A 23560-nucleotide genomic window follows, 5' to 3' on the forward strand; every position below is an offset into this window, starting at 1 on the left:
ATTGTGTAAATATGTATAGGAGAATTGCACACGTTTAACATATATTGGATTGCTTGCTGTCTAGGGAAAGGGAGGGGAAGGGAGGGAGAAAAAAATTTGGAACACAAGGTTTTGCAAAAGTGAATGTTGAAAACTAAGCATATGTTTTGAAAATAAAAAGCTTTTTAAAAAGAAGAAAATATTCAGAAAAGAAATGCAGATTCATCCTTACTAAGAGAGTTCCTGAAGACCCTTCTCCAAGTCAAAGAGCAAATATCATCTTAGTCTGTCATTGAGGATCCACAGTAACAGAATTATTGAACCTCCTCCTATTAATATCAGAACACTTTCCATACATGTTCAACAATTAAAATGTTTTCCACTGTCAAGCATTATAGTTTCCTGCCTCCTATGTCCCATTATCACCACCTCTGGAAAAAAAAAAGCAAAACAAATTTGGAACGGGTCTGCACAGTTGAGCAAAACAAATTCCCATGCTGGCTCTCCTTGTCAATCCTGCAGCCGGAGCCCATCCTTGCTGGGTCTGGAGCTGGGAGCCAGCTTTAGGCTGCTTCACTGTTCAGCTCCCTGGAATCATAGTTAATCATTGCCTGTCTCCGATTTCCTCTTACTCTTTCAAAGTCATTTGGTTTTGTAATGTTAATGTCAGAGCATAAACCTATATACTTTCAAGAGCCAAAAAACACCTTTTTAAAATGGATGAATATTTCAAACTACTGACTTTGCCCTCAGGAAACCAACAAATTTCCTCATAGGGAAGGAAAAAGCAGGACACCTGGAACCCAGGGCTTGTTCCGATTTCCATCGTGAAGGCTAAGCAGAGGTTGGGGGCCACAGACACAGAGGATGGGACCTGGCAGGCCTGAGTACACAGCGAGCCTCCAACACTGACTAGGCTGGGTGACCCCGGACGAGCCTCGCTGCCCCCCTCTGTAAATGGGAGCTTTGGCGGCCTGGGACGGCCCGAGGGGCACATGAGGCCGGACCCCCAAGTCCCTCTGCCAGCCTCGGCACGCTGCGTGACGGCCACCATCTCCATCCTCCTTCTCCCTAAGCGTGGCCACCCAGCTGAGATCAGAGGAGGGGCTGAGGTCACAGGAGCAGCCCCGCCTTCTGTACCAATCGAACCCACTGGCATTGAGGCAGGGGCGCCAGTGGGCTTCATGGAGGGCAAAAAGCCTTTGAGGCCCCCAGCCGCCAATCTGAGCCCAGAGCAGCAACAGTGATCAAAACAGCAGCACCTACTGTGTGCCGACCCCCTGCTCAGCATTTACCAACCCTCCCTCATTTGCTCCTCACAACAACCACGGTGCACTGAGGCGCTCCTGGGACTCCACATCTTACAGAGGAGGACACTGAGGCAGGCAGCCCTTGGCTGACGTCCCTAAAGTCACCCAGCTAAGGCAGTATCAGGCTGCAGGGGAACCCTGGTCTTCCCACCTCCGGGCCTGCCTGTGGCGCCACCTAGCGGCTCCTCTGGGGGATGTCCATGAGAATCTGGAAATGGGTTGAGAAGGGTTTTGAACTGGACCCCTTGTACCTAATAAGGAATTGCCTGTTGTCTTGTGGAGGGGGAGGGGAAGAAGGGAGGGAGAAAAATTTGGAACCCAAGTTTTGCAAAGGGGAATGCTGGAAACTGTCTGTGCATGGATTCAGAAAGACAGAACACTATTTCCCAAAAAGAAGATGTCAAGGGCACAGGGTTTGGGGCTTGTAGCTGGAGGTGAGGTGGACAGGGGCTTGGGCAGGGAAAAGGAAGAGATCCAGAACTCAGGAGGAGGAGGAGGAGGAGGAGGAGGAGGAGAAAGATGAGGGGCAGGAGGACGGGGGGGGGGAGGAGGAAGAGGAGGAGGAGGACCAGCAGCCACAGTCAGCCAAGTGCCCAGAGGCCTCCAAAGGGTCAGTACCAGCCGGCCACCAGCCCCCACCGCCACCTACCTGCACGTGCAGTAGAAAAGATACCCTTCTTCGTGCAGCTGTTTGGCCAGCTCCAACTGGTGATTGTCCATCAGCTTTTCATTTACGACCACCACCAAGGGCTTCCCTTCTCCCAGGATCTCCAAGCAGCTTCCCGCACCTACAAAGAGAAATCCAAATGCCAAACAGCGGGGGGCCGGCTCAGCTTCCTCTCCACTACTCTTGCAGCAACAGAGTGAAAAAAACAATAACCGGCACCCAGGGATTTGGCCGACCGGTATTCCTACACATTCCCCTCACGGAGGTGGGGGCGAAGGACAAACGGCAGGAAAACCGGGAACGGCCTGTCTCTGGGGATTCGCTCTTTGTCTGGGTTGATGAGGGTCAGATCCCCCAGATCCACCTTAAACCTTTGCAGAAGACAAGAAGCAAGGGGCCCTCTTTGGAGAGAGGGACTGTCCTAAACACGGTGGCTGGCAGCAGCACAGACCAAAGTCTAACCCTGACCCCAAGGCCACTGGAGACGTGGGCATGAGTTGAGAAGTAACGCCAATGGGCACATCTGAGACTTAGATACCAGAGAAATCACTTTTTGGACAGGGGGTGAGGGGTTTGGAGCTCTGCATACATTTCTATTTCCAAAAATATATCCTTGACTTGTTTTTTGAAATCTTTACACATGATCATAATCCCTTCAATTTGGGGGAGGAAAAAGATACAAAGACGACTTGCTCTTCCCCCATCCAGTTGTCAGATTTACCATCCTATCCCAGAAACTACTTTCAGAATCATAGTCAACAATCTGCATTCATCATACTGTTAATTCTCTTTAGGGAAAAAGCAGAGGGTACAGGACAGACTGAAACTTTGATTTCGTTGCTATCAGCCTGAAGAACAACCACTGTGGAAATTCCCTCCAAAAATACAAAATGGTAACTTCTCTGAAGCTCACAGCCCAAAGAAACTCTATAGGACATTGTGGACTTCAGTTGATTTCCCCAGGTTTACACATCAGGGAGATAAGTGAATTAGTTCGTCCTGCTTCTTCTTGCTCTAGAGTTGACATAACCTTCTGGATCTTAACTACGATGGGCCTCCCTGTCCGTCTGGAAACATTTCATTTCAAGGTCTCTGATGTTCTGTGCTTACATGTGCTATTCTTCACGCTTCAGGGTTGTTCTATGACTCAAATGTCCCGTGAATGTTCTGATTCTCTATCTTGGAAGTGGTTGAGAAAGAGAATGTGGTACGTGTCCAATGTTCTGTTGTAGGAATCAACATATAAGTCCTGAATTGCCCACCTACTGTCAAAGTGCTCTTCAGTGTATCATCTCAGTGAATCCCAGTTTCTTCATCTACAAATTGGATATAACAGCACTTGCATTTTCAAGTTCACCAAATTCTCATAAAAGCCTAGTAGAAATTATTATTACTGAAGCAAAAAGATGTGTGAACCGTCTCCCAGAGTACAGAACAAATTAAAAGTCCAACATCAAAAGGGTTCCATCACGTAAGAGAAAACAAATTCTAAGCAAATAACTAGTGACTAGATTTCAAGATTTCTGGGTTGTGATGGGAATACACTCCCACCCAGAAGTCCGGGAGTTTAGTTTTAAACACTGATTCTGTCATTCATTCCCTGATGACCCTCCTGGGGGCACCCTATGCCCTGAGCCTGTTTCTTCATTTGCAAAGTAAGAAAGCCAAACATGGTTCCATTCGCTGGAAACATTTATGACTCTACAAAAGTCTGTATAATTCAATGACTAAGTGTGTAAAGCTAATACTTTTTGGCTCAGGTGAGCAATCCTAAAAGAACTGACTAAATTCGGGTTGTTCTTTCTTGGGGGCAGATTCATAGAGCATTTGAGGGTCTGCTCCCTTGGAAGAGCAGTTTGTTTTGATCTTTGAACAGCTCATTTCAGCATTCCCTCGTGTCTCATCTGCCTATATATACACTCATACATATATGTGTATATTTGTATGTCTGCTTATTTATATAAACATGTATAAATGATAACTTTATTGATATATTAGAGATGTAAGAAGCCGTGGTGGTGAAAGAGCTGGTCAAGGAGACCTGGGACCTCTGACCAACACACTGTGTGATGTTGGTAAGTCATGTGATACCTCCATGCCCCAAGCAATCCACTAACGCAGATGCTGACCACCACTGGCAGAGCTCACTACACTGATCTTAAAAATTTAAAAAGGACAATGCAATACTCATTGACCAGAGCTCGCTACGCTGATATTAAAAATAAAGCACAGCAACACAACAGCTTCGTCTCCCCCTTCACCCTTGTCTCATACAAAGAGGTGACCTTTCTCCTGGCCAAAACATAGCCTTGTACCAACACATAAGAGTCCATTCTGTCCCCTCTTCTTTGGTAGACTGCTCTGTCTGCCATCCCCACTCTTTTTCACTTACCTTCTATCTCTTTCTTTCTTGTGGCTGCTTTTTTACTGCCTATAAACATGCTCACATCTTCCCCATCCTCAAAAACCCATCCCTTTCTCCAATGGCCCCCATTAGTGGCCCATATCTCTCTTCCCTTTTGATCAGCCTGTCTACAGTATTCCACTTCCTGTTTTTATTCACTCTCTGCTCTTGGCTTTCTGCACTCTGGTTCCCAACTTCATCATTCCCCGAAAAGGGCTCTCTCCAAAGTTGCAAATGATCTCTTCCATGCCAAATCCAATGGCCTCTTCTCAATCTCTACCCTTCTTGACCTCTTTTCACTCTTCCAACACTGTTAAGTTCCCCATTCTCCTTGATATTCAATTCTTTCTAGGACACTAGGACAATTTCTTGTCAGCCCGCTCATTCTTGTTTCTGTCCTCACTGATCTGACTATCCTTAAGGCTCTAGGTCAGGCCTGGTAACCAAGGGTATCACATAAGATTCTGTCCTGTTCTTTTTCTCTTCTTTCTGTATTATTTCACTTAATGATCTCCTCAGCTCCCACGGGATCAACTATCATTGCTATGCAGATGATTGTCAGATCTATTTATCTCGTCATAACCTTTCTGCTCATGTCCATTCTCCCATCTGCAGCTGCCTCTTAAGACATCTCAAATTGAATATCTTGTAGACATTTTAAACTCAACATATCCCAAATTGACTCATTATCTTTCCCCCCAAGGCTACACCTTCTCCTTAATTTTGTATTACTGTTTAAAGCATCAGTCTTTTAGCCTCCAAACTCACAAGCTCATTCCCCTTTCTCCCCCACACCATACATCCAATCTGTTGCCAAATTTCATTTTGTTGCAGGGTTTTTTTTTTTGTGTGTGTGGGGGGGAAATGAGGTGAAGTGACTTGCTTAGGGTCACATAGCTAATAACTAAATAATATTGATTATTATTAAATCAAATAATAAATAAATAATAATAAAATAGAAATAAATCACAAAACTAGATTTGAACTCTGACTCCAGCACTATACCACCTACCTGTACTCCCCCTGCCCCCTTGTCAATGCTATCACACAATTCCTCTTTACTGCTCTCACTGACAAAACTGTTGTCTTAATTGAAGGTCCTAATCACCTCCCACCTGGACAAGAATCTTCGGGTAGGTTTGTGGACCTCAAGTCTCTCCCTACTCTAGTCCATCGCTCCACTCGGCTCTCAGAACGATCGTCCTAAAGCACAGGCCCCATCATGTCAAACCCTTACTGATCATCCTCCAGTAGCTTCCCAGGACCCCCAGGATCAAATACAAAATCCTCTGACTGGCTTTTAAAGCCTTTCCCAACCTTTCCAATCTCCTTCAAGTACTCAGTCATCCATTGTCACTGGACTCCTTGCTATTACTCCCACAAGACACTCCATATCCTGCCTCCAAGTATTTTTAATAGAGTTTTTATTTATTTCATTAAATATTTCCCAATTACATGTAAAAATACTTTAACACTAATTTTTTTTTTAAATTTTGAGATCCAAATTCTCTCTTGCCTTCCCATATCTCTCCTGGAAAATGCAAGCAATTTGCTGTTTATACATGTGCAATCACATAAAACATATTTCCATATTAACCATATTATTTTTAAAAAAAAACACAGATAAAAAAGGAAAAAGAAATTTAAAAGTGTCCTTCACTCCGCACTCAGCATTCAGCAGTTCTCTTTCTGGAGGTGGACAGCATTTTTCATCGTGGGTCCTTTGGACTCCCAAGCATTTTCACCAGTTGTCCCCATGCCCAGAATTTTCTCCCCTCCTGAGCGATACCTTCTGGTTTCTCTGGTTTTCTTCAAGTTCCAATTAAAAGCCCATATTCTAAAAGAAGCCTTTCTTCATCACCACCCCTTAATATTAGTGCCTTACTTTCTGAAATTACCATTCATTTGTCTTGTGTTTATATACCTTGTATATATACATATTTCATGTGCATTGTTTCTCACATATTAGATTGCAAATTCATTGAGGATACGCCCTGAGTTTTGATCTTCCTTTGTACTTCCAGCTCTTAGCACAGTACCTAGCACGTAGTAAGTTACAGGGGTCGTTGTTTTTGTTGGCTTCATCATTCTGCTGATCCATATGGAGCGTACGGTCTACTAAAACTCCCACAGCTTTTTCAGAGCCCTATTCTTCCCATCTTATACTTATGAGGTTGATTTTTTGTGTACCCAAGCGTAAGACTCTACATTTAGCCCTAATGAATATGTACTTGTTATATTCAAATCACTGTTCCTGGCTGCCATTATTCTGAGTTTTGCCAACTCTGGCATTTAATGTGGCAGCCCCTTCTCAGCTTGATGCCATGTGACAACATGGAGAGTAAATCATCGTTTACATGATCAATTTAGCCATTACTGACAAAAGTGTTAAACAGCAAAGGATCAAGTACAAGTTATTCCATGGGGTAACACCGGAGACATCAGTCTCCATGACAAGTACTCTTTGAGTACAAGGATTTAACCAGAACGAATCTAATTGTATTATCGCCTAATCCATGCTTCTCCATCGAAAGCTTTGCTAAGCTCTACGTGAACCATAGCCACAGAATCCTCCTCGTCAATGACTTTAGGAATTCTTTCTGGGAAGCATGGCTGGCTCTTTGTAATTAATGCTTCCCAGGCATGTTCAGCAACCAGCTCTTCCCTGATCCGTGCTTGAATCTTCCCAGGAATACAAGTCAAATTCATTGATCTTATCATTCTCTTATCTGTTCCTTCCTTTGGGAGACTCAGGAAAACATTTCTCCTTTTACAATCACCTTGGCCCTCAGTGACTTTCCAGTATCTCAATGTGAGGAGCCCAGCAAACATATCTGTCAGTGCCTTCAGAGTATAGTTGATTGGGATTGGGGACTTAAATTCATCCAGGAGAACAAGGTACTCTGGTACTATCTCTATACTCATCTTGGGGGCCAACTTCCCGTTAGCCATTTTTGTTTTGTTCTTCCAGTGTAAGGGAATTAATTTTCCTTGGCAGAGGAAACAGAAAAAAAAAAAGATGAATTAAGCAGCTCCATCTTCCCTCTGTTGACAGTTACCATTGGCCTATCCATCCCAAGCAGATTTCTTATTCCTCCTTTGGTTGTCCTTAGGCTCCCTCATCAGGCCTCGGTGCATTCAAGACCTAGCACTCTTTTTAATGACTGTGCCAGGATTCATCTTCTGTTCATTTCATTGCATAATTTGACTTGGTTGAGGCTGAGTTCCCTGTGTTCTACAGGATGGATTAATAGGTACAGCCAAAAATAGAATTAATTTGAAAAACTGATTATGGTAGGGTCTCTTTTCCTTTATTTCGGGGCAACTACAGGACCACATCAAAGAGGTACAACAATTGGAGGAACCCACCTGAGCTCCATACCATGATCTTTCTGTAGTGGAAAATGCCTGGATCCACAGAGGGTCCAGAAACACTGATTCTTTCCATTTTTTAGGACAGTACTTTTCCTGAAACAGGAATATAAAACACATGCAGAACTGCAATAGCATCTGCTCCTCCTCAGGGTAAATGGATCTTCTGGCAATCCTCTGCTTTCTTTCCTCCTGAAACCTCCAATTTTCTAAGCTCCTGACTTCTACCAGCAGGGTAGAACTTCCTAAGGCCAATGAAGTTCAGCATGGGCCCCTAACAGGGAAAGTAAATCAGGAATACTAGGGAAGAGGCTGCCAGGAAAATGTTTTAAAATGTCGATGATCTGATCTATTAGTGCTCACCCTAAGTGTATGGAATGGAGACTTGACTGGATTCCAGCCTCCCTAAGCCCCCCCCCTCATGCTTATAGGGATTAAGCAGGCATCTTTCCCCATCTCTATATATAAATCTATCTGGAGGAAAGGACTCTCAGGTCAGTTTCTCCTTTCTCCAGGAGAATCGGGGAGACACTTGATTTCAACAGAGGCTGCTGAGAACGGCTTCTCCGCCATCAGAATTTGGGGATGACCCAGCCATCGGTCTGGTTTTTCTTTTCTCCTTCTCTGCCCGCCAAGTCTTACAGTACTAAATGGGCCGTTCAGCTCTGAAACCTTTCTAGGGCTCACGTGCCTCAGGCAATTAATCCCCTCCTGCTACATTTGCTCCTCAGCATGCCCTGTGCCATGCCTGGAATGCCTCCTCCACAGCCCTGCCTGTCATTCCTTCTCTCCCTTCAAGGCTTGCTCAGCTCAAGTTTCACCCCTGGTGCCTCTCATCCCTGAGCTCAAGTGGGACCTCCCTCCTCAGTTATTCCTAGAGCCCTCTGGTCCTCCCCAGAGGCCCCATCACACTCTGCCTCCCACGAAGCCGTACCCCTTCCCGACTCTCCACACCCAGGAGAAGGGAAGTCCTCTGTGGACAAGGCTTGGGTCACATTTGATCTTTGCATCCCCAGGGGCAAGAACAGGACCTCACACATGCTTGACACTTAACAGAGGCTTGTGGAACTGGCCAACTGGGATGAATTCGCTATCAATCCCAGCTTAAACACAACAGGCAGAAGCTGACTCAATGAGGAGGGAGGAGATCAAGCTAGGAGAATTAACACCAATTTTCACTCACTTGGGAATTTTGGTGGATTTCTCTTCCAAGGGCATCTCTGGGGGCACCGCCTTTCAACCTCCACGGATGTTTCTCAAAAGCCAAAAAGCTTTAAAAATCACCATGTGGGACTCTGGGACACAATCGATATCTATCTGGCTACCACAGGGTTCCGAGGAGGTGCATTTAACACAAACTAACCCTAGTGAGAACAACCTGAGCGAAAGTTTACAAATGTTCACACAAGAAACTGGGTGCATCCTTTAGATGTAGAAAATTTATTAAGGGAAAAAAACACCAAAGAGAGGATTTGATGTGACTGCATTGTCTAGGAAGGCTTGCCTATGTGTGTATCTGTGTGTTTTCAAATGCATGGGGAGGAAAGGTTGAGAGAATGGCGTTCATTTTTTTAATCCCACAACTGTATCCAAAAAGTCAGAGAATAACTCTGGTCTGCCAGGAGGAAAAGGTTTCAATGATGATAAGTCCATTGATGAGAAGAGCTCAAGAAGGGTGCTAAAACAAAAAAAAGAGCAAAACATTAGATTACAGGAGCCATCCACCAGTCCAGCTGGCTGCCCATTCTGAGGTAACAACTTCTGTGACACTCTTGTGTTTTTCCAAATTGAGTACAGATTTCACCCTGGGTTTCTGCTTCCATATACTGGGAGCTCACACTAGAGAGGTCAGTTTGCTTATCAAAAACAAGACCACCATTTTTCTCTGCCCTCAGTGTCGAGCCAACCCATCCTTTCCTCCACAGAGATGCTCTGGTTAAAGACGAGACTTGGCCAAAGCCACCTCAGGATGGTGTGATCACATGGCTTTGCGATTGCCTTTGGGAAACAGCAGATAAAAACTGAGATGGTCAAAAGGCAGTGAAGAACACCAAATGACACAGCTTTGGGGGTCGAGCACATGGAACAAGACTGAAGAATAATCATGCCTTGCCAATATTTCCTTATGTTTGTTTTCTTCCTTTTCTTAAAGTTGAATATAGTTTTAGGGTTCTGATCCCACTTTCTTTCCACCCTGAGAAATTCTATTCCCTATCTGTAACATCTGATCTTAACATTGCTATTCATGACTATGAACAAGGGAGTGCCTTTAATGGCCAATAGTCAGAAAAGGGTTCAATCGTGGAGCATTAAAGTAAATGATGGCAACAAATATGATCAAGTTCAGGGAAAATGGATAAATGATTTAGAAATAATAAAAGTATCAGAAGTAAAGAAGAGTAGCATGGAAAAATGGACCTGATCAGATCTATAGAAGGAGAAGAATTCACGAGCAAACAAGTGACAGGATCACAGGAAATAAAATGATTCATTTTGGTTACATAAAATAAAACTAATCCAGCTAAATTTTGATGGAAAATAAGAAACAGAGAGGAGGATTTTTACATCAAGTTTCTCTGATAAAGGCCTCAATATATATCTCAAATATATGGAGAACTGAATCACATTTGTAGAAATAAAAGCCATTCTTCAATGGACAAATGGGCAAAGGATTTGGAAAGGCAGAGGCAAGAGAAGACATCAAACCTATCAGTAATCACAGGATAAGAGAAATGTAAATTAAGATAACTGAGATGACCACCTCACAACTTGGTTAAAATGACAGAACAAGGAAATAACAAAAGCTGGAATGTGGAAACATCGAGACATCAAGGCACTCTTAAAAGAGTTTTGAACCAGTCTCATGATTCTGGAGAACTATTTGGAACTATACTATACTCAAAGGGCTATAAAACTGCCTATCTTTTCACCTAGCAATACCACTATTATGCCTCAAAGAGATCAAAGGAAAAAGGAAAGGACTTACTTGTTTAAAAATATTTGTAGCACTTCTATTTATGATGGGAAATAATTAGAAATCAAGGGGATGGCCATCATTTGGGGAAGGGCTGTACAAGCTGTGGTCTACGCTTGTGATGGAATACTATTGTGCTATAAGAAAAGTTGAGCAGGGTTGTTTCAGAAAAAACTGGGAACTGATGCAAAGTAAAGTGAGCAGAAGCAGGAGAACATTGTGTGCAGGGACAACAATCTTGTAAAATGATCAGCCTTAAATGACTTAGCTACCTCTCATCAAGATAATACAAGACAATTCCAAAGAACCCATGATTTTGAAAAAATGCTTTGTAACTCTAGAGAGAGAACTAATGAATTCTGATTGTGGAGTAAAATATACTCTACTCTTAAATTTTCTTTTATTTTCCTTGGGGTTCTTTTTGTCTGTTTTCTTTTGCAGCAGGGTTGATATGGAAATATATTTCGCACTACTTCACATGTATAACTGATCTACCATCTCCTGCCTTCTCAATAAGTGTGGGAGAGGCAGAAGGAATTTGGAACTCAACATTTTTTTAAAGGAATTTAAAGATACTTTTACATGCAATTGGGAAATATTTAACAAAATGAATAAAAATATATTGAGAAAAAGCATAAAAAGAAGGAAACCTGGAAAGACCTTTCTGTAAAAATGCAAAATGTAAAATCAGATAGAGCAGAATAGATTATACCCTAACTAGGACCAGCAGCAGATGGTACAGTGGATAGAGTGCTGGGCCTAGAGAGTTCCCGAGTTCAAACCTGGCCTCAGAGACTTCCTCGCCATGTGACTCTGTTTGCCTCAGTTTTCTCATCTGTAAAATGAGCTGGAGTAGGAAATGGCCAACCCCTCCAGGACCTCTGTCAAAAAAAAACCCCTAAATAACATCAAAAAGAATCAGTCATGACTGAAAAACACTTGACAAGACTAGTTGAGCAGAAAATGCCAAGGGAAGAAACAGATCAAATCAGGATGGAGGCTGGCACAAGGGGGTGACTCCCAAGTTGCCGTGACAGTCTGTGCGTGGAAATAAATTATTTTAGGTCACTGCTGAGCAAGCTTAATATGAAGATTTCATTGAGGTTCAACGGTGACCTTTGGAGAAAACCATTTTTAAAAACGGACCCGTGTCTGGATTCCAGTTGCCACAAGTGTGATATTCCAGGATCGTCCCGAGCAACACCACCAAGCAAACACTTGGAAGAATGCGGCCGAGGCACATACGTTAGTAGAGACCAGATGCCTGCAGCCCATGCTTAAAAACCTACTCAGCCTCTGAGAGCAAGAAAATACAACAGGAACTGTTGAGCTTCCATCTCGGTCAAGATGACACCGGAGAGGAAAGGACTGGGAAGCCTGGTACAGGAAGGACTGGCTGACTTGAGCCCCAGTCCTGTGGACAGACTGCTTTTAGTCAAGCAGAAGCTCCCTTTCTCCACACCTCATTTTGGAAGACTTGCTTTTTGAGGCTCTGGGTGGAATCCTTGGGTTAGCATTTGAATGAACAAAGCCTCAAGCCCCAAAGCTGAATTTCCCATAAGCCAAAGCAGGCTTGCATAAATCAGTTAGCAAGGTGACAGTTAATTTCCTCTCCTATAGAAACATGTCAGCCTGGGTTTGCTTAATCTATAAAGCACCTCCATTCCTGTGCGAGGATTACCGATCATCTGATCTGCCAGAGCCCATCTCCTGCCTCCTCCTCCTCCGTTTTGTGGCACCTGGCCTGGCTTCACTCAGCCTGGCAAAGCCACCCTCTCTCCCGGCCCACTCCGTCAACTAGGACCAACTAACAGTCTGCACAAAAGACTTGATCCCCAGTCTGTCGACACTCGGGGCCCTGCCCCGCCAACTGGAGCAGTGAACTCTCCCTCAGGCTCCCCTCCCTCCTTCCTCCCTCCTCCCTGTCCTCATTGCCCAAGCTCAGCTTATCTGGAGGTCCAAAAGAAGGCAAGACAGAAGGCTAAATAAATGGCTTCCAACTCAATGATTCCCCATTCCACTTTGGTGACACCTCTGGCTGTCTGTTTCCTGAGACAATTTTCTTAAGGGTTTCATAGAATTCCCTCAAATTGGGTGGTGTGAATTTACTGTCATTAATAACACCGAAACTACAAAAGAAGAAGGGCTTTCAGTAGAGATCTGCCAATGCGGTGTACCACTGCTGTACAAGAAAATATTCTGTGTTTGTGGCAACCATTTTTGTAGTGGTGAGGAACTGGAAACTGAGTGGATGTCTGTCAGTTGGGGAATGACTGAATGAGTTATGGATATGAATGTTATGGAATATTATTGTTTTGTAAGAGATGCCTGGAGAGACTTACATGAACTGATACTAAGTGAAGTGAGTAGAACCAGGAGATCACAGCACATGGCAACAACAAGACTATACAATGATCAATTCTGACAGACATGTCTCTTCTCAACAATGAGGTGATTCAGGCTAGTTCCAATGGTCTTGTGGTGGAGGAAAAGCCATCCACACCCAGAGACAGGGCTGTGGGAACTGAATGTGGATCACAATATGCTTTTTTCACCTTTTTGGTTGCTGTTTGCTTGCATTTTGTTTTCTCTCTTTCTCATTTTTGTACTTTTTGATCTGCTTTTTCTTGTGAAGCATGATAAATGTGCAACTATATTTAGAACTGCCCATGTTTACCTAATATTGGCTTGCTTGCTGTCTAGGGAATGGGGTGAGGGGAAAGGAGGGAGAAAAAACTGAAACACAAGATTTCGTAAAAGTGAATGTTGAAAACTATATCTGTATGTGTTTTGAAAATAAAAAGCAAATAGAAAATTTCGATTATACCAAACTGAAAAGTTTTTGCACAAACAAAACTAATGCAGACAAGATTAGAAGGGAAGCAATAAACTGGGAAAATATTTTTACAAAGTCAAGATTCTGATAAAGGCCTCATCTCCAAAATATATAGAGAATTAACTCTAATTTATAAAAAAATCAAGCCATTCTCCAATTGAAAAATGGTCAAAGGATATGAACAGAAATTCTCAGATGAAGAAATTGAAAACTATTTCTAGTCATATGAAAAGATGCTCCAAGTCATTATTAATCAGAAAATGCAAATTAAGACAACTCTAGGATACCACTACACACCTGTCAGATTGGCTAAGATGACAGGAAAAAATAATGATATGTTGGAGGATGCAGGGAAAACTGGGACATTGATGCATTGTTGGTGGAGTTGTGAACGAATCCAACCATTTTGGAAGAGTTTGGAACTATGCTCAAAAGTTATCAAACTGTGCATACCCTTTGATCCACAGTGTTACTACTAGATTATATCCCAAAGAGATTATAAAGAGAAAGGACCTGTATGTGCACGAATGTTGTGGCAGCCCTTTTGTAGTGGTAGAAACTGGAAACTGAATGGATGTCCATCAGTTGGAGAATGCTGAATAAATTGTGGTATATGAAAATTATGGAATATTACTGTTCTTATGAAAATGACCAACAGGATGATTTCAGAAGGCCTGGAGAGACTTACACGGAACTGATGCTGAGTGAAATGAGCAGGACCAGGAGATCATTATATGCTTCAACAACAATACTAGATGATGACCAGTTCTGATGGATCAGACCATCCTCAGCAACGAGATCAACCAAATCATTTCTAATGGAGCAGTAATAACTAGACTAGCTATGCCCAGAAAAATAACTCTGGGAGATGACTAAAAACCATTACATTGAATTCCCAATCCTATATTTATGCACATACATTTTTGATTTCCTTCACAAGTAATTGTACAATAATTCAGAGTCTGATTCTTTTGTACAGCAAAATAATGTTTTGGTCATGTATACTTATTGTGCATCTAAGTTATATTTTAATATATTTAACATCTACTGGTCATCCTGCCATCTAGGGAGGGTGAAGGGTAAGAGGTGAAAAATTGGAACAAGAGGTTTGGCAATTGTTAATCCTGTAAAGTTACCCATGCATATATCCTGTAAATAAAATGCTATTAAATAAAAAATAAAAAATAAAAAAAAAATAAAAAGCTATAAAAAAGAAGAAATTATTCAGAAAAGAAATGCAGATTCATCCTTAGGTGAACTAAGAAAGCTCCTGAAGATCCTATTCCAAGTCAAATAGGGAGTGAGAAGACCCACCTTAACAAAAATACTGAACCTCCAACTACTAGTATCATAATAAATATATTTTTATGTACACTCTCAGGGATGGTTTATTAGAAAAAAAAATCAAATGAGGTAAGCAAAGCAGGTGGCAAATGTTTCCTGACCTCACTCTCCAGAAACCAGCTAATTTCCTTGTCAATCAGTGATGGCAATCTCTCCAGCACAGAGAAAGGTGCTACAGATATCAGTCCAAGTGTTGAAATAATGCCAACTAACAAAGAACTTAATTTTCATGGGCAATACAACTAGCATATATAAAAATGTATATATCAAAATTATAAAGTAAAAAGTCAAAAAATATTTATTAAATCCCTACTCTTTGTCAGGAACTGTGCTAAATAATTTTAAGCATATGAAAAGTATATATCTGGGTTTTTTAAAATACATTAAATAAATCCCAGTTTGTAAGTAGTTTAAAAAAAAGTAACACAGAAGAAAGGGCAATTGAAGTCAGGGGAATGAGGAAAAGATTTCTATAGAAGATAGTGCTTGAAGAGTGTCTTCAAAAAGGGCCTGTGTGAGGAAGAGATAAGGAGAGAGGCCATTTCTGGATTACAAGTTGGTGACATCAGTGCCAAAGCACAGAAATGGGAAACTGAGGAACAAAGGGATGGCCTCTTTGTTGGGTACTGCAAAGCATAAGAAGGGGAGTCACTTCTAATAAGGTTGGAAAGACAGGTATTGTCCAGTTGTGTAGTGCTAAAGCTTTGAAGAAACCTTATGAAAAGAGTTTGGTTATTATCCTAGAGGCACTAAGAAGCTGAGTGAACAGAGGAGTCACATGCTTAGATCTGTGCTTGTGGAATATTACTTTAGTTGCAGCAGAGTACAGGAAGGACAGGCACGGGGAGAGACTTGAGCCAGAATTAGCAGAGACAAGGAGACTGCTATCACTAGGAGGTGATAAGGCGCTAGTGGGAAAGATGTTGCGAAGAAAGAAAGCGAAAACGACAGGAAGTGATCGAATACTGTTGAGAGAGCAAAGTGAGATGTACAAAAGCTACGAGACTGGAAGGATGAGCTGCACTATGACAGAAATTCTAAAGTTTGGAAAATGCTTTAAGAGGAAAGAAAATAAACTTGGTTTTAGACATACTGAGTTAAAAGAGATGAGCAAACATGCAGTTTGAGATGTGAAATAGACAACTGGTAATGTGGGACAAGGGAGAGACTGGGCCGGAGAGATAGACACAGGGCATCCCAAAAGTCTAGAGATGGTATTTTAACAGCATGACTATAGATGGAATAGTAAGATACAGTGCTTAAAACTGAAAAGATCCAAGACTTTAAGAACAGTTATTTTGATGGTTAAATCCATGTGGGCTGATGATATTACCAAGTGAGAGATGTAAGCAATAAAGATCTAGCCATAGAACTCTGAGGAATCCACACTCGAGGGGAAGATCAATGAAAAAAAAGCAAAAGGAGATGGAGAAAGGAAGAAAGCCTAACAAGGAGAATCAGATGTCTTACAAAAACTGAACTAATGAGAACACAACATTCAGGAAGACAGGGAGAGCAATGGCAGCGAAGAAGCTGCACCAGAAGGTCATGCCATTCTCAACAGCAATGAAGAGATCACAAGACTTTGAAAGACAACTGCAAGTTGCAGAGATAGGTTGGAAACAGACCTCATCAAGGCTAGAAGCAACTGAGAGAGAAAGTGAAGTGGAGGCAGTGGGTGTAGACAGCATTTTCCAGTGATTTGCCTGAGAAGACAGCAGGGTAATAGAATAATGGAGATCTAAGAATAAGTTTCTAGAAGGAATGGAGAAAGAACTTCCAACATGGCTGAAGGCTGGAATGAGAAGAAAGCCAGTTAAATAGGGAGATATAGAAGCTAGGATAATTGAGTCAGAAAAATGGAAATAATATAAGTATCTACTGGAGAAAGACAGGAGAAGATGAGTATGGCAGAAGATCCTTGCAAAGGACTAAGAAGGGATTAACCATCATTATCCTGACGGAAAAGAGAAAAGATCACAGAGACAAGAACTTGAAGTAATGAAGGAAGCAGAAAGTAGCTCATAGCAAAAACTCATCATTTCTCAGAAAGTAAGAAGGCAAAGGTGCACAGCAGGCAGACAGAAAGGAAAGTATATCGAAATGCCGATTCTCGATTCTAAAGGAACCGAGAATACAACAGAAATCAACATGCCAGCCTGGCATTACGTAGCTCACTGTTCCGCCTCAATCAATCCTTCCTCCATGCTTAGCCACAGCTGGATAGGCTGAGAGTGAGAAGCAACAGCCACATTCTGAAGCTGACAATCTAAACTTGAGGAGGAAGTTTCGAGAGCACATCCTATAGCCAGCATAAATTCCTGAGACAGAGCAGTACACTAAAAGAAAGATAAGTGTAGCTGAACTGCCTATAAGACAGACTAAACTCATTTGGATTACAATAACTACAGCCATCCTCAGTTTCCTGTCACATCTAAGAAAGAGGACACCTGGAACAGGGCTGTTAAATTATCCATCTAAAGGCTAAGCAGGTTGAGGGCCAGAACACAGAGATGACCTCGGCAGCCGCCTAGTAACAGACCTCCAAGCACCTGATTCCATAGAACTGGAATGGGTGAGACAGGACCGTTGCAAGCTGACCCCCCTCCTAATAAAGGGACCTTTGTGCCTTAGGACGGGAGGAATGAAGGCACGAAAATCTCTGACCAGCTTCGGCAAAGCGCGAATGACCTGAAACATCTCATTCCTTCTCCTAAGCAGGCAACCAGCTGCAAAGATCAGGAGAGAGCTGAGGTCACAGGGACCCAGCCTTCAGCAGAATCGAACCACATCATGGCATGAAGGCAGGAGGAGCAGTGAGGCTCATAGAGGGCAAAAAACAGACATTAGAGGCCCAAGACCGCCACATCTGAGCCCAGAGCGCTTAGCAGGCATCCAAATCAGTACCTAGCACTGGCCACCACCCTCTCACCATTTACCAACCCTCCCTCATTGCTAGCCTCACAAAACCTACGTGCAGCTGAGCGACTCACGAACATCCACATGCTTATCAATGAGACCACTAGCAAGGCACTTGCTACGATCTAAATCCCACTAAAGCAGATCAAAGCTGACAGGGAGCCTCAGTTCTCTCCACACTCCCAAGAGCCGCTGAAAATAGGCACGTCACCGAGCTCCCTACTGGATTCCATGAAATCCTAGAAATGGGTTGAAGGACAACGTGAAACTGGGAACCCTAGTACCTAAAGATGCCTTTGTCTTTGATGAGGGGACGACCACAAGAAGGGAGGAGAAGAAATGGAACCCAAGTTTTGCAAGAGACTGCTGAAACTGTCTGGCTGGATTCAGCAAAGACCAAGAACACTATTCCCACAAGAAGATTCAAGAAAGGGTTTGGGAAACATGAGCTGAGTGAGTGAATGGCCATCGGAATTGGGAAAGGAAGAGATCACTAGAACTCAGGAAGGAGGTAGGAGTGATAGCACCACACGAAAGATGAAGCAACGGTACACGAGAAGAAGAAGACCAAAACACACAGTCACCAAGTATTGAGAACCTACAAATCAGTAAAGACCACCACCCCAGCCACCTACTGCCTGCATAAAAAACATACCCTTCTTACGCGCAGCTGAATTATGCACACTCACAATGGTGAGCCATACAGCTCATTCAATTCACACAAACCACTTGCCTTCTCCAGCATCTCCAAACTTTGCCCCACACTACAAGAAACAAACTGCCAAACAGCGGAAAGCCCCACTTCCTCCTACCTCACAACAGAGTGTACAATTAACACTGCACCAAGATGTTGTCAGACCATAATTCCCACCTTCCCCTCCGAGTCAGACAGAAGGACAAATACGCAGAAATACCGGGACGCTCTGTCCTGAAAAGTGATCTAGTCTGAGCAACAGATAAGATCAGATCCCACAGATCCACTATAAGAAGTGCAACGCACAAGAAGCAAGTCCCTCTCTTCCAAAGAGGACTGACTAAATGCATCATTTCTTCGTTGCAACTGGCTAGTTCAGCACCAACCAAAGTTCTAACATGACTTTAAGCTCACTGGGATGAGGCACATCGACATTCGAATAAAAGCCATAACTGCACACATCAGACTAGCTACCATGTAAATCACTCTCTGACAGGAAGATTTGCACTATGCAGTATTCTTTCTTAACACCGCTCATTCTTCTGAAATTTTTTATTTAAAATAACACAAGACATCTAGTCATTCTCTCTACCAAACACATTAACACACGATGTAAAGCAATTCCTACATATATCACAAAAGTCATTTATTATCACAAGTACAATAGAATAAAAGATATGATAACAATCGTATATTTGTCCAATTCACAAAGAGATGCATACCTGCTACAGCCATTGAATCAGGTCATCCTCTTCAAATAGTGCTTCATTCATAGACATTCATTGTCTGTAACATCAAATGAAAGATGTCACAGTCCACTCACTTTGCTCTATTTACAATGACAATTTGCATTAACAACTGAAAATCTAAACACAACAGGAAAACAAATCTAAGTAGGTCAATTTAACACTGACTTAAAGCACATATCACTATATGTCAACGTCCTTCCCAGCTTTCATCACATCCAGAACAGGGTTAGATTGTTTATAGGCACTAAGTGACAAATACCTTAGCAATCACTGATGTGTAGTATCTCTTGAACTGGGGATGCAAAAGCAATGTAATGTCATATTATCCCGTATGCAGACTAAGAAAGAGGAAACATGTGCTAGCTTGGAGTCACAGGTCTTCCTCATTCCAGGTCCAACTTGCTGTCAATCAACTTCATGTGTGACATTACTGACTAGAACGTGTCAGAGGATTAAGACCAGTGGTCTATCCATTTCAATTTAAAGCTTTGGATTGACAGTTTGATTACACTGTGAATTTACAGCATTCAACTAAAAGCTCTTTTCAACATCTACCTCACCCAGCACCTCCCCAGATCAGGTGCTAATCTTAAGATATTATAATACCTAGACATCATAAAGCTATTACAACAAACCTGTCTATTGTGACTGACAAAAGAATCACTCTGATGTTTTGCATTACTTGTAGAAGAAATAAACAGCAGGAGATAAGTAGAGAGTCCCTAGTCATTGTTGTCAATACCATAGCACAATAATGATAGAGGGACACTTCCAGAAAATGTCTTGAGTTTGCCTAATTCTACCTTATGTCATGTAATTATCACTAAGCACTGAAAGTCATTGTCCTGAACATAGCGAACTTCAGTTATCATCCTCTAGTAATCCTACTGTAATTCTAAACTCAAGATATACCTGTATACTTCCACTGAATTCAGTAAAGTGGCCACTTTGCATGTCACTTAACTTGTCATAGGAAGAATCAATTGTAGGCTGAAACAGGATCAACAGAATACATGACTGTCCACTACTCTGAAGCGATCAGCACGCTTTCAATTGAACAATTGGAAAAACCCCGGATTTAAACAACAGGAACAAAAAGAATTAAAATCATCCAAACTCATACACCTTCAAACCCCAGCCCCCAATCATCAAAAATTAAAAAAAATGCAGACCACTAACTTTTAAAAACTAATTACCCAACTGGGGAAGGGAAGGAATTGATAAATTTCCCTACCATAAGAAAGTAGAAAAATTTGGGAGGGTTTTTACTCATCCTTCTTCCATCCCTTTTTTTGAATAAAATTAAACCAGTGGTTTCTTTTTTTAAAAAGTTTTTTTACATTTAAACGTAAAAAGCAAACCCATCCAAACCCTTGTTCCTTTTTCCCTTACCCCCACCCCTCCCCAGATGGCAGGATGACTGGTAGATGTTAAATATATTAAAATATAAATTAGATACACAATAAGTATACTTGACCAAACCGTTATTTTGCTGTACAAAAAGAATCGGACTCTGAAATGTTGTTCAATTAGCTTGTGAAGGAAATCAAAAATGCAGGTGGGCATAAATAGAGGGATTGGGAATTCAATGTAATGTAAACCAGTAGTTTCAATAGTACAGGGGACCTTCAGAAAAGGAAGTTTGGCAATTCATACTATTAGAAAGGTACCTAGAGCACTGAAAAGTGATGGTTTGTCCCTGGGAACAGTATGGCAGAACTTGAAGTTGAGGTCATCTCTCTATCCACTATACCCTACTGTCAGGTTCAGAGGAGCCAAGATTCCCTGTAGTTGACTTCACTGAATTTCCAGTTTAAAGGGCCACTATTGGCCATCCAGTCCCACCTAATCATGTCATAGGGGAAGAAATGGAGATTTAGGCAGAAACAAGGATCTGACTACAGGAACTAGTAACATGACTTTCCACTATTCTCTTGAAGCCCCGACATCAGGACTGACTTATGGAGAGTGCTTTGTAGTATTGCACATCTTCAAATATTATCACTCTATTGGCCATAAGTTCCTGAAAAAAAGGGACAACACTCTCAAGAAAGTCACAACAGTGACTGGGATTCAATTTTGGCTTGGCCACCACTCACATCAAAGTGTTATTTTATCAGGCATGTCATTCGTTACTAGTAAATGATAATGATTTAAAACAACATAGTTTTAATTTTATGTTTCAAAAGTACATCTTTGTCTAACAGCCATGGTACTAGATTTGGGATTGGAGAATGACAAAAGTAGCCTTAGGTGAACCCCCACCTCCAAGTGTCCTCATATTTGGAAGGAAAGCTTTAATTGAAAGGCTTCTGGGTGCTGATGTCGGTGCTGACCAAATGAGCTACTTAGTACCTTTCTGTGTGCCTCAGTTTGGATGAGATCATGTCAAAAGTCCTGATGCCCTGGACATCAGCTCTAGACTCAGCTAACTTGGACACTTACTACCTGTGCAACCTGAGGCAAGCTATTCTTCTCTCTGCCTCAGTTTCCCCGGGGAAACCTATGAACTTATGGCCCTTCATCTCTCTGGGTCTCATTTTCTCCTCTCTTACATAAGGGAAGGGGGTGGAATTAAAGGATTAATCCCCAAAGTGGCATTTTGCTTTCTGGTGTTGGGTCTGTAAGTTATTCTCCATTCCTGGGCCTCAGTGTCCCCACTCAACCCCGTAAAATGAGGGGGTTGGTCTCTTTAAGGCTTTAATTTCCTCTCTTGTCAAATGAGGAACCTGGCCTGGAAGATGCCTAAGGACCCTTGTCCTAACGCAGGCTCGAAAGGGACCGTGCCAGTCTTGTGGGGAGATATCATTGGGGGGGGGGGGGGGGGGGGGGGGGGGGGGGGGGGGGGGGGGGGGGGGGGGGGGGGGGGGGGGGGGGGGGGGGGGGGGGGGGGGGGGGGGGGGGGGGGGGGGGGGGGGGTCTATGCAGAGGGGTGTGCGCAGGCGCAAGGGTGGGTGACAAGGTCGCGGAGTCTGCGGATCCGTCAAGGCGCTTGCGGCAAGCTGTGCGCATGCGCAGCGCAGGCGCAGTCTAAAATGCCAGCCGAAGGAGGGGAGGGGCGGGAAACGTTCCGCAGACGGATTACCGGAGCGGCTCACCTGCAGGGTAGGTCTGGAAGACACACAGGTTATGAGTTCGTCGAAACTGGTGGTGCCCACGGTGACGAACACGGACTTCATATTCGTAACCTCTCGGCCGGCCCCAGAACGACCGGACGTGACGTCACCCACCGGCAACGCTGGTTCCCCACCCTACTCAGTGCGCAGTCGTCCCTGTAACCAAGGCAGCCAATGAATCGCTAACAACAAAACTTTCCCGGCCACGCCGGTGCGTTGCCGGAAGTGCCTCGGGGGCGGGGGGCGCCTCGCTCTCCTCTCGAGCCCCCTCCTCCCGCAAGCCCGTGGCGTAGTCATACTGCCGAATAACTTGGCGACATTTTGTATAAAGCACAAATAGCCCCGCGCCTCTGTTGATTTTGTGTCACCCCTCCCTGAGTAGGAGCTCTTTGCCCCGCCGTTACCCCAAGGCCCTAGATCTAAAGCTGACAAGGCCCTCGGAGGTCACCCACGACAGGCCCTCCATTTAAAAGATGGGGAAACTGAGGCCCGGGGGTCCCACAGCTACTTGCCGGCCCTCTGAAGTTCAAATGCAGTCCACTACCTTCTAGATGACCCTGTTTGAAAATGCAAGCATGTTGTGTGAATTAATATAACTATAATTTATCCTCCGGTTGTACTCTCTGTGTTGGAACTGTTACAAATAAAGCAACTATTATTATTTGTGCGCGCTGGTCTTTGGTGAGAGGCCCTGCCTGGACGGCAGTATTCTGACTGCACTCCTGGTGAACCTTCAAGGACCACCCATACTTCTGGGCTGCCTGCCTCCTCTCCCCCTCCCTCAGATGATAATCTGCTTAAATTAATTTCTCTGTGACTAGCATACCTAACCTTAACCTATTTTTACTCTCCCCAGTTGTTCTGAACTCCCAGCTGTCATTGCACAAACTAGCATCCCCACCCTTCACTGCCTCCCACTTTATTTCCATCCCTTTCAATCGCCCCCACACCAAAATCCTACTCCAGATCCCCCCTCTGAAATGCTCCCTCCATCAGTAATGATTAAACCTTCTCCTTTTTCACCTCTTCCATATTCTTGCACTCCCTGAACCCCAGCTCCCTCCTATAATGACAGGGCCTCCTCGGCCACCCTTTCAAACATCGATTTCTCTTTCATTCCTTGCTTCGGCTCCTCCATCCCAAACTCATTGGCTAATAATACTCCTTGTCCTCCATGGCTACTTCCAAGCTTTCTA

At 43.2% G+C, this 23560-nt stretch overlaps 1 protein-coding gene across 1 annotated transcript; it reads right to left on the reverse strand.

Annotated features, from left to right (window-relative positions):
• Positions 1-1902: 1902 nt before the first annotated feature.
• Positions 1903-22539, reverse strand: LOC105751085 (UDP-N-acetylglucosamine transferase subunit ALG13 homolog). The gene is made up of 2 exons (XM_031945076.1): positions 22334-22539; positions 1903-2200 (listed from the first exon to the last, which is right to left on the reverse strand). The coding sequence occupies exons 1-2, from the start codon at positions 22425-22427 to the stop codon at positions 1935-1937; spliced, it is 360 nt and encodes a 119-aa protein (XP_031800936.1). The 5' UTR covers positions 22428-22539; the 3' UTR covers positions 1903-1934.
• Between the last annotated feature and the right edge of the window lie 1021 nt (positions 22540-23560).

Source organism: Sarcophilus harrisii, chromosome X, assembly GCF_902635505.1.
Source record: "Sarcophilus harrisii chromosome X, mSarHar1.11, whole genome shotgun sequence".
NCBI classification, from domain to species: domain Eukaryota; kingdom Metazoa; phylum Chordata; class Mammalia; order Dasyuromorphia; family Dasyuridae; genus Sarcophilus; species Sarcophilus harrisii.

Bases quoted from the DNA above. Each gene is read 5' to 3' on its own strand.
- LOC105751085 (XM_031945076.1), bottom strand. From the start codon at position 22,427: ATGAAGTCCGTGTTCGTCACCGTGGGCACCACCAGTTTCGACGAACTC. The intron at 2,201-22,333 runs GTAATCCGTCTG...GGGAATGTGTAG, and splicing joins CCTGCAGGTGAGCCGCTCCG to GAATACCGGTCGGCCAAATC.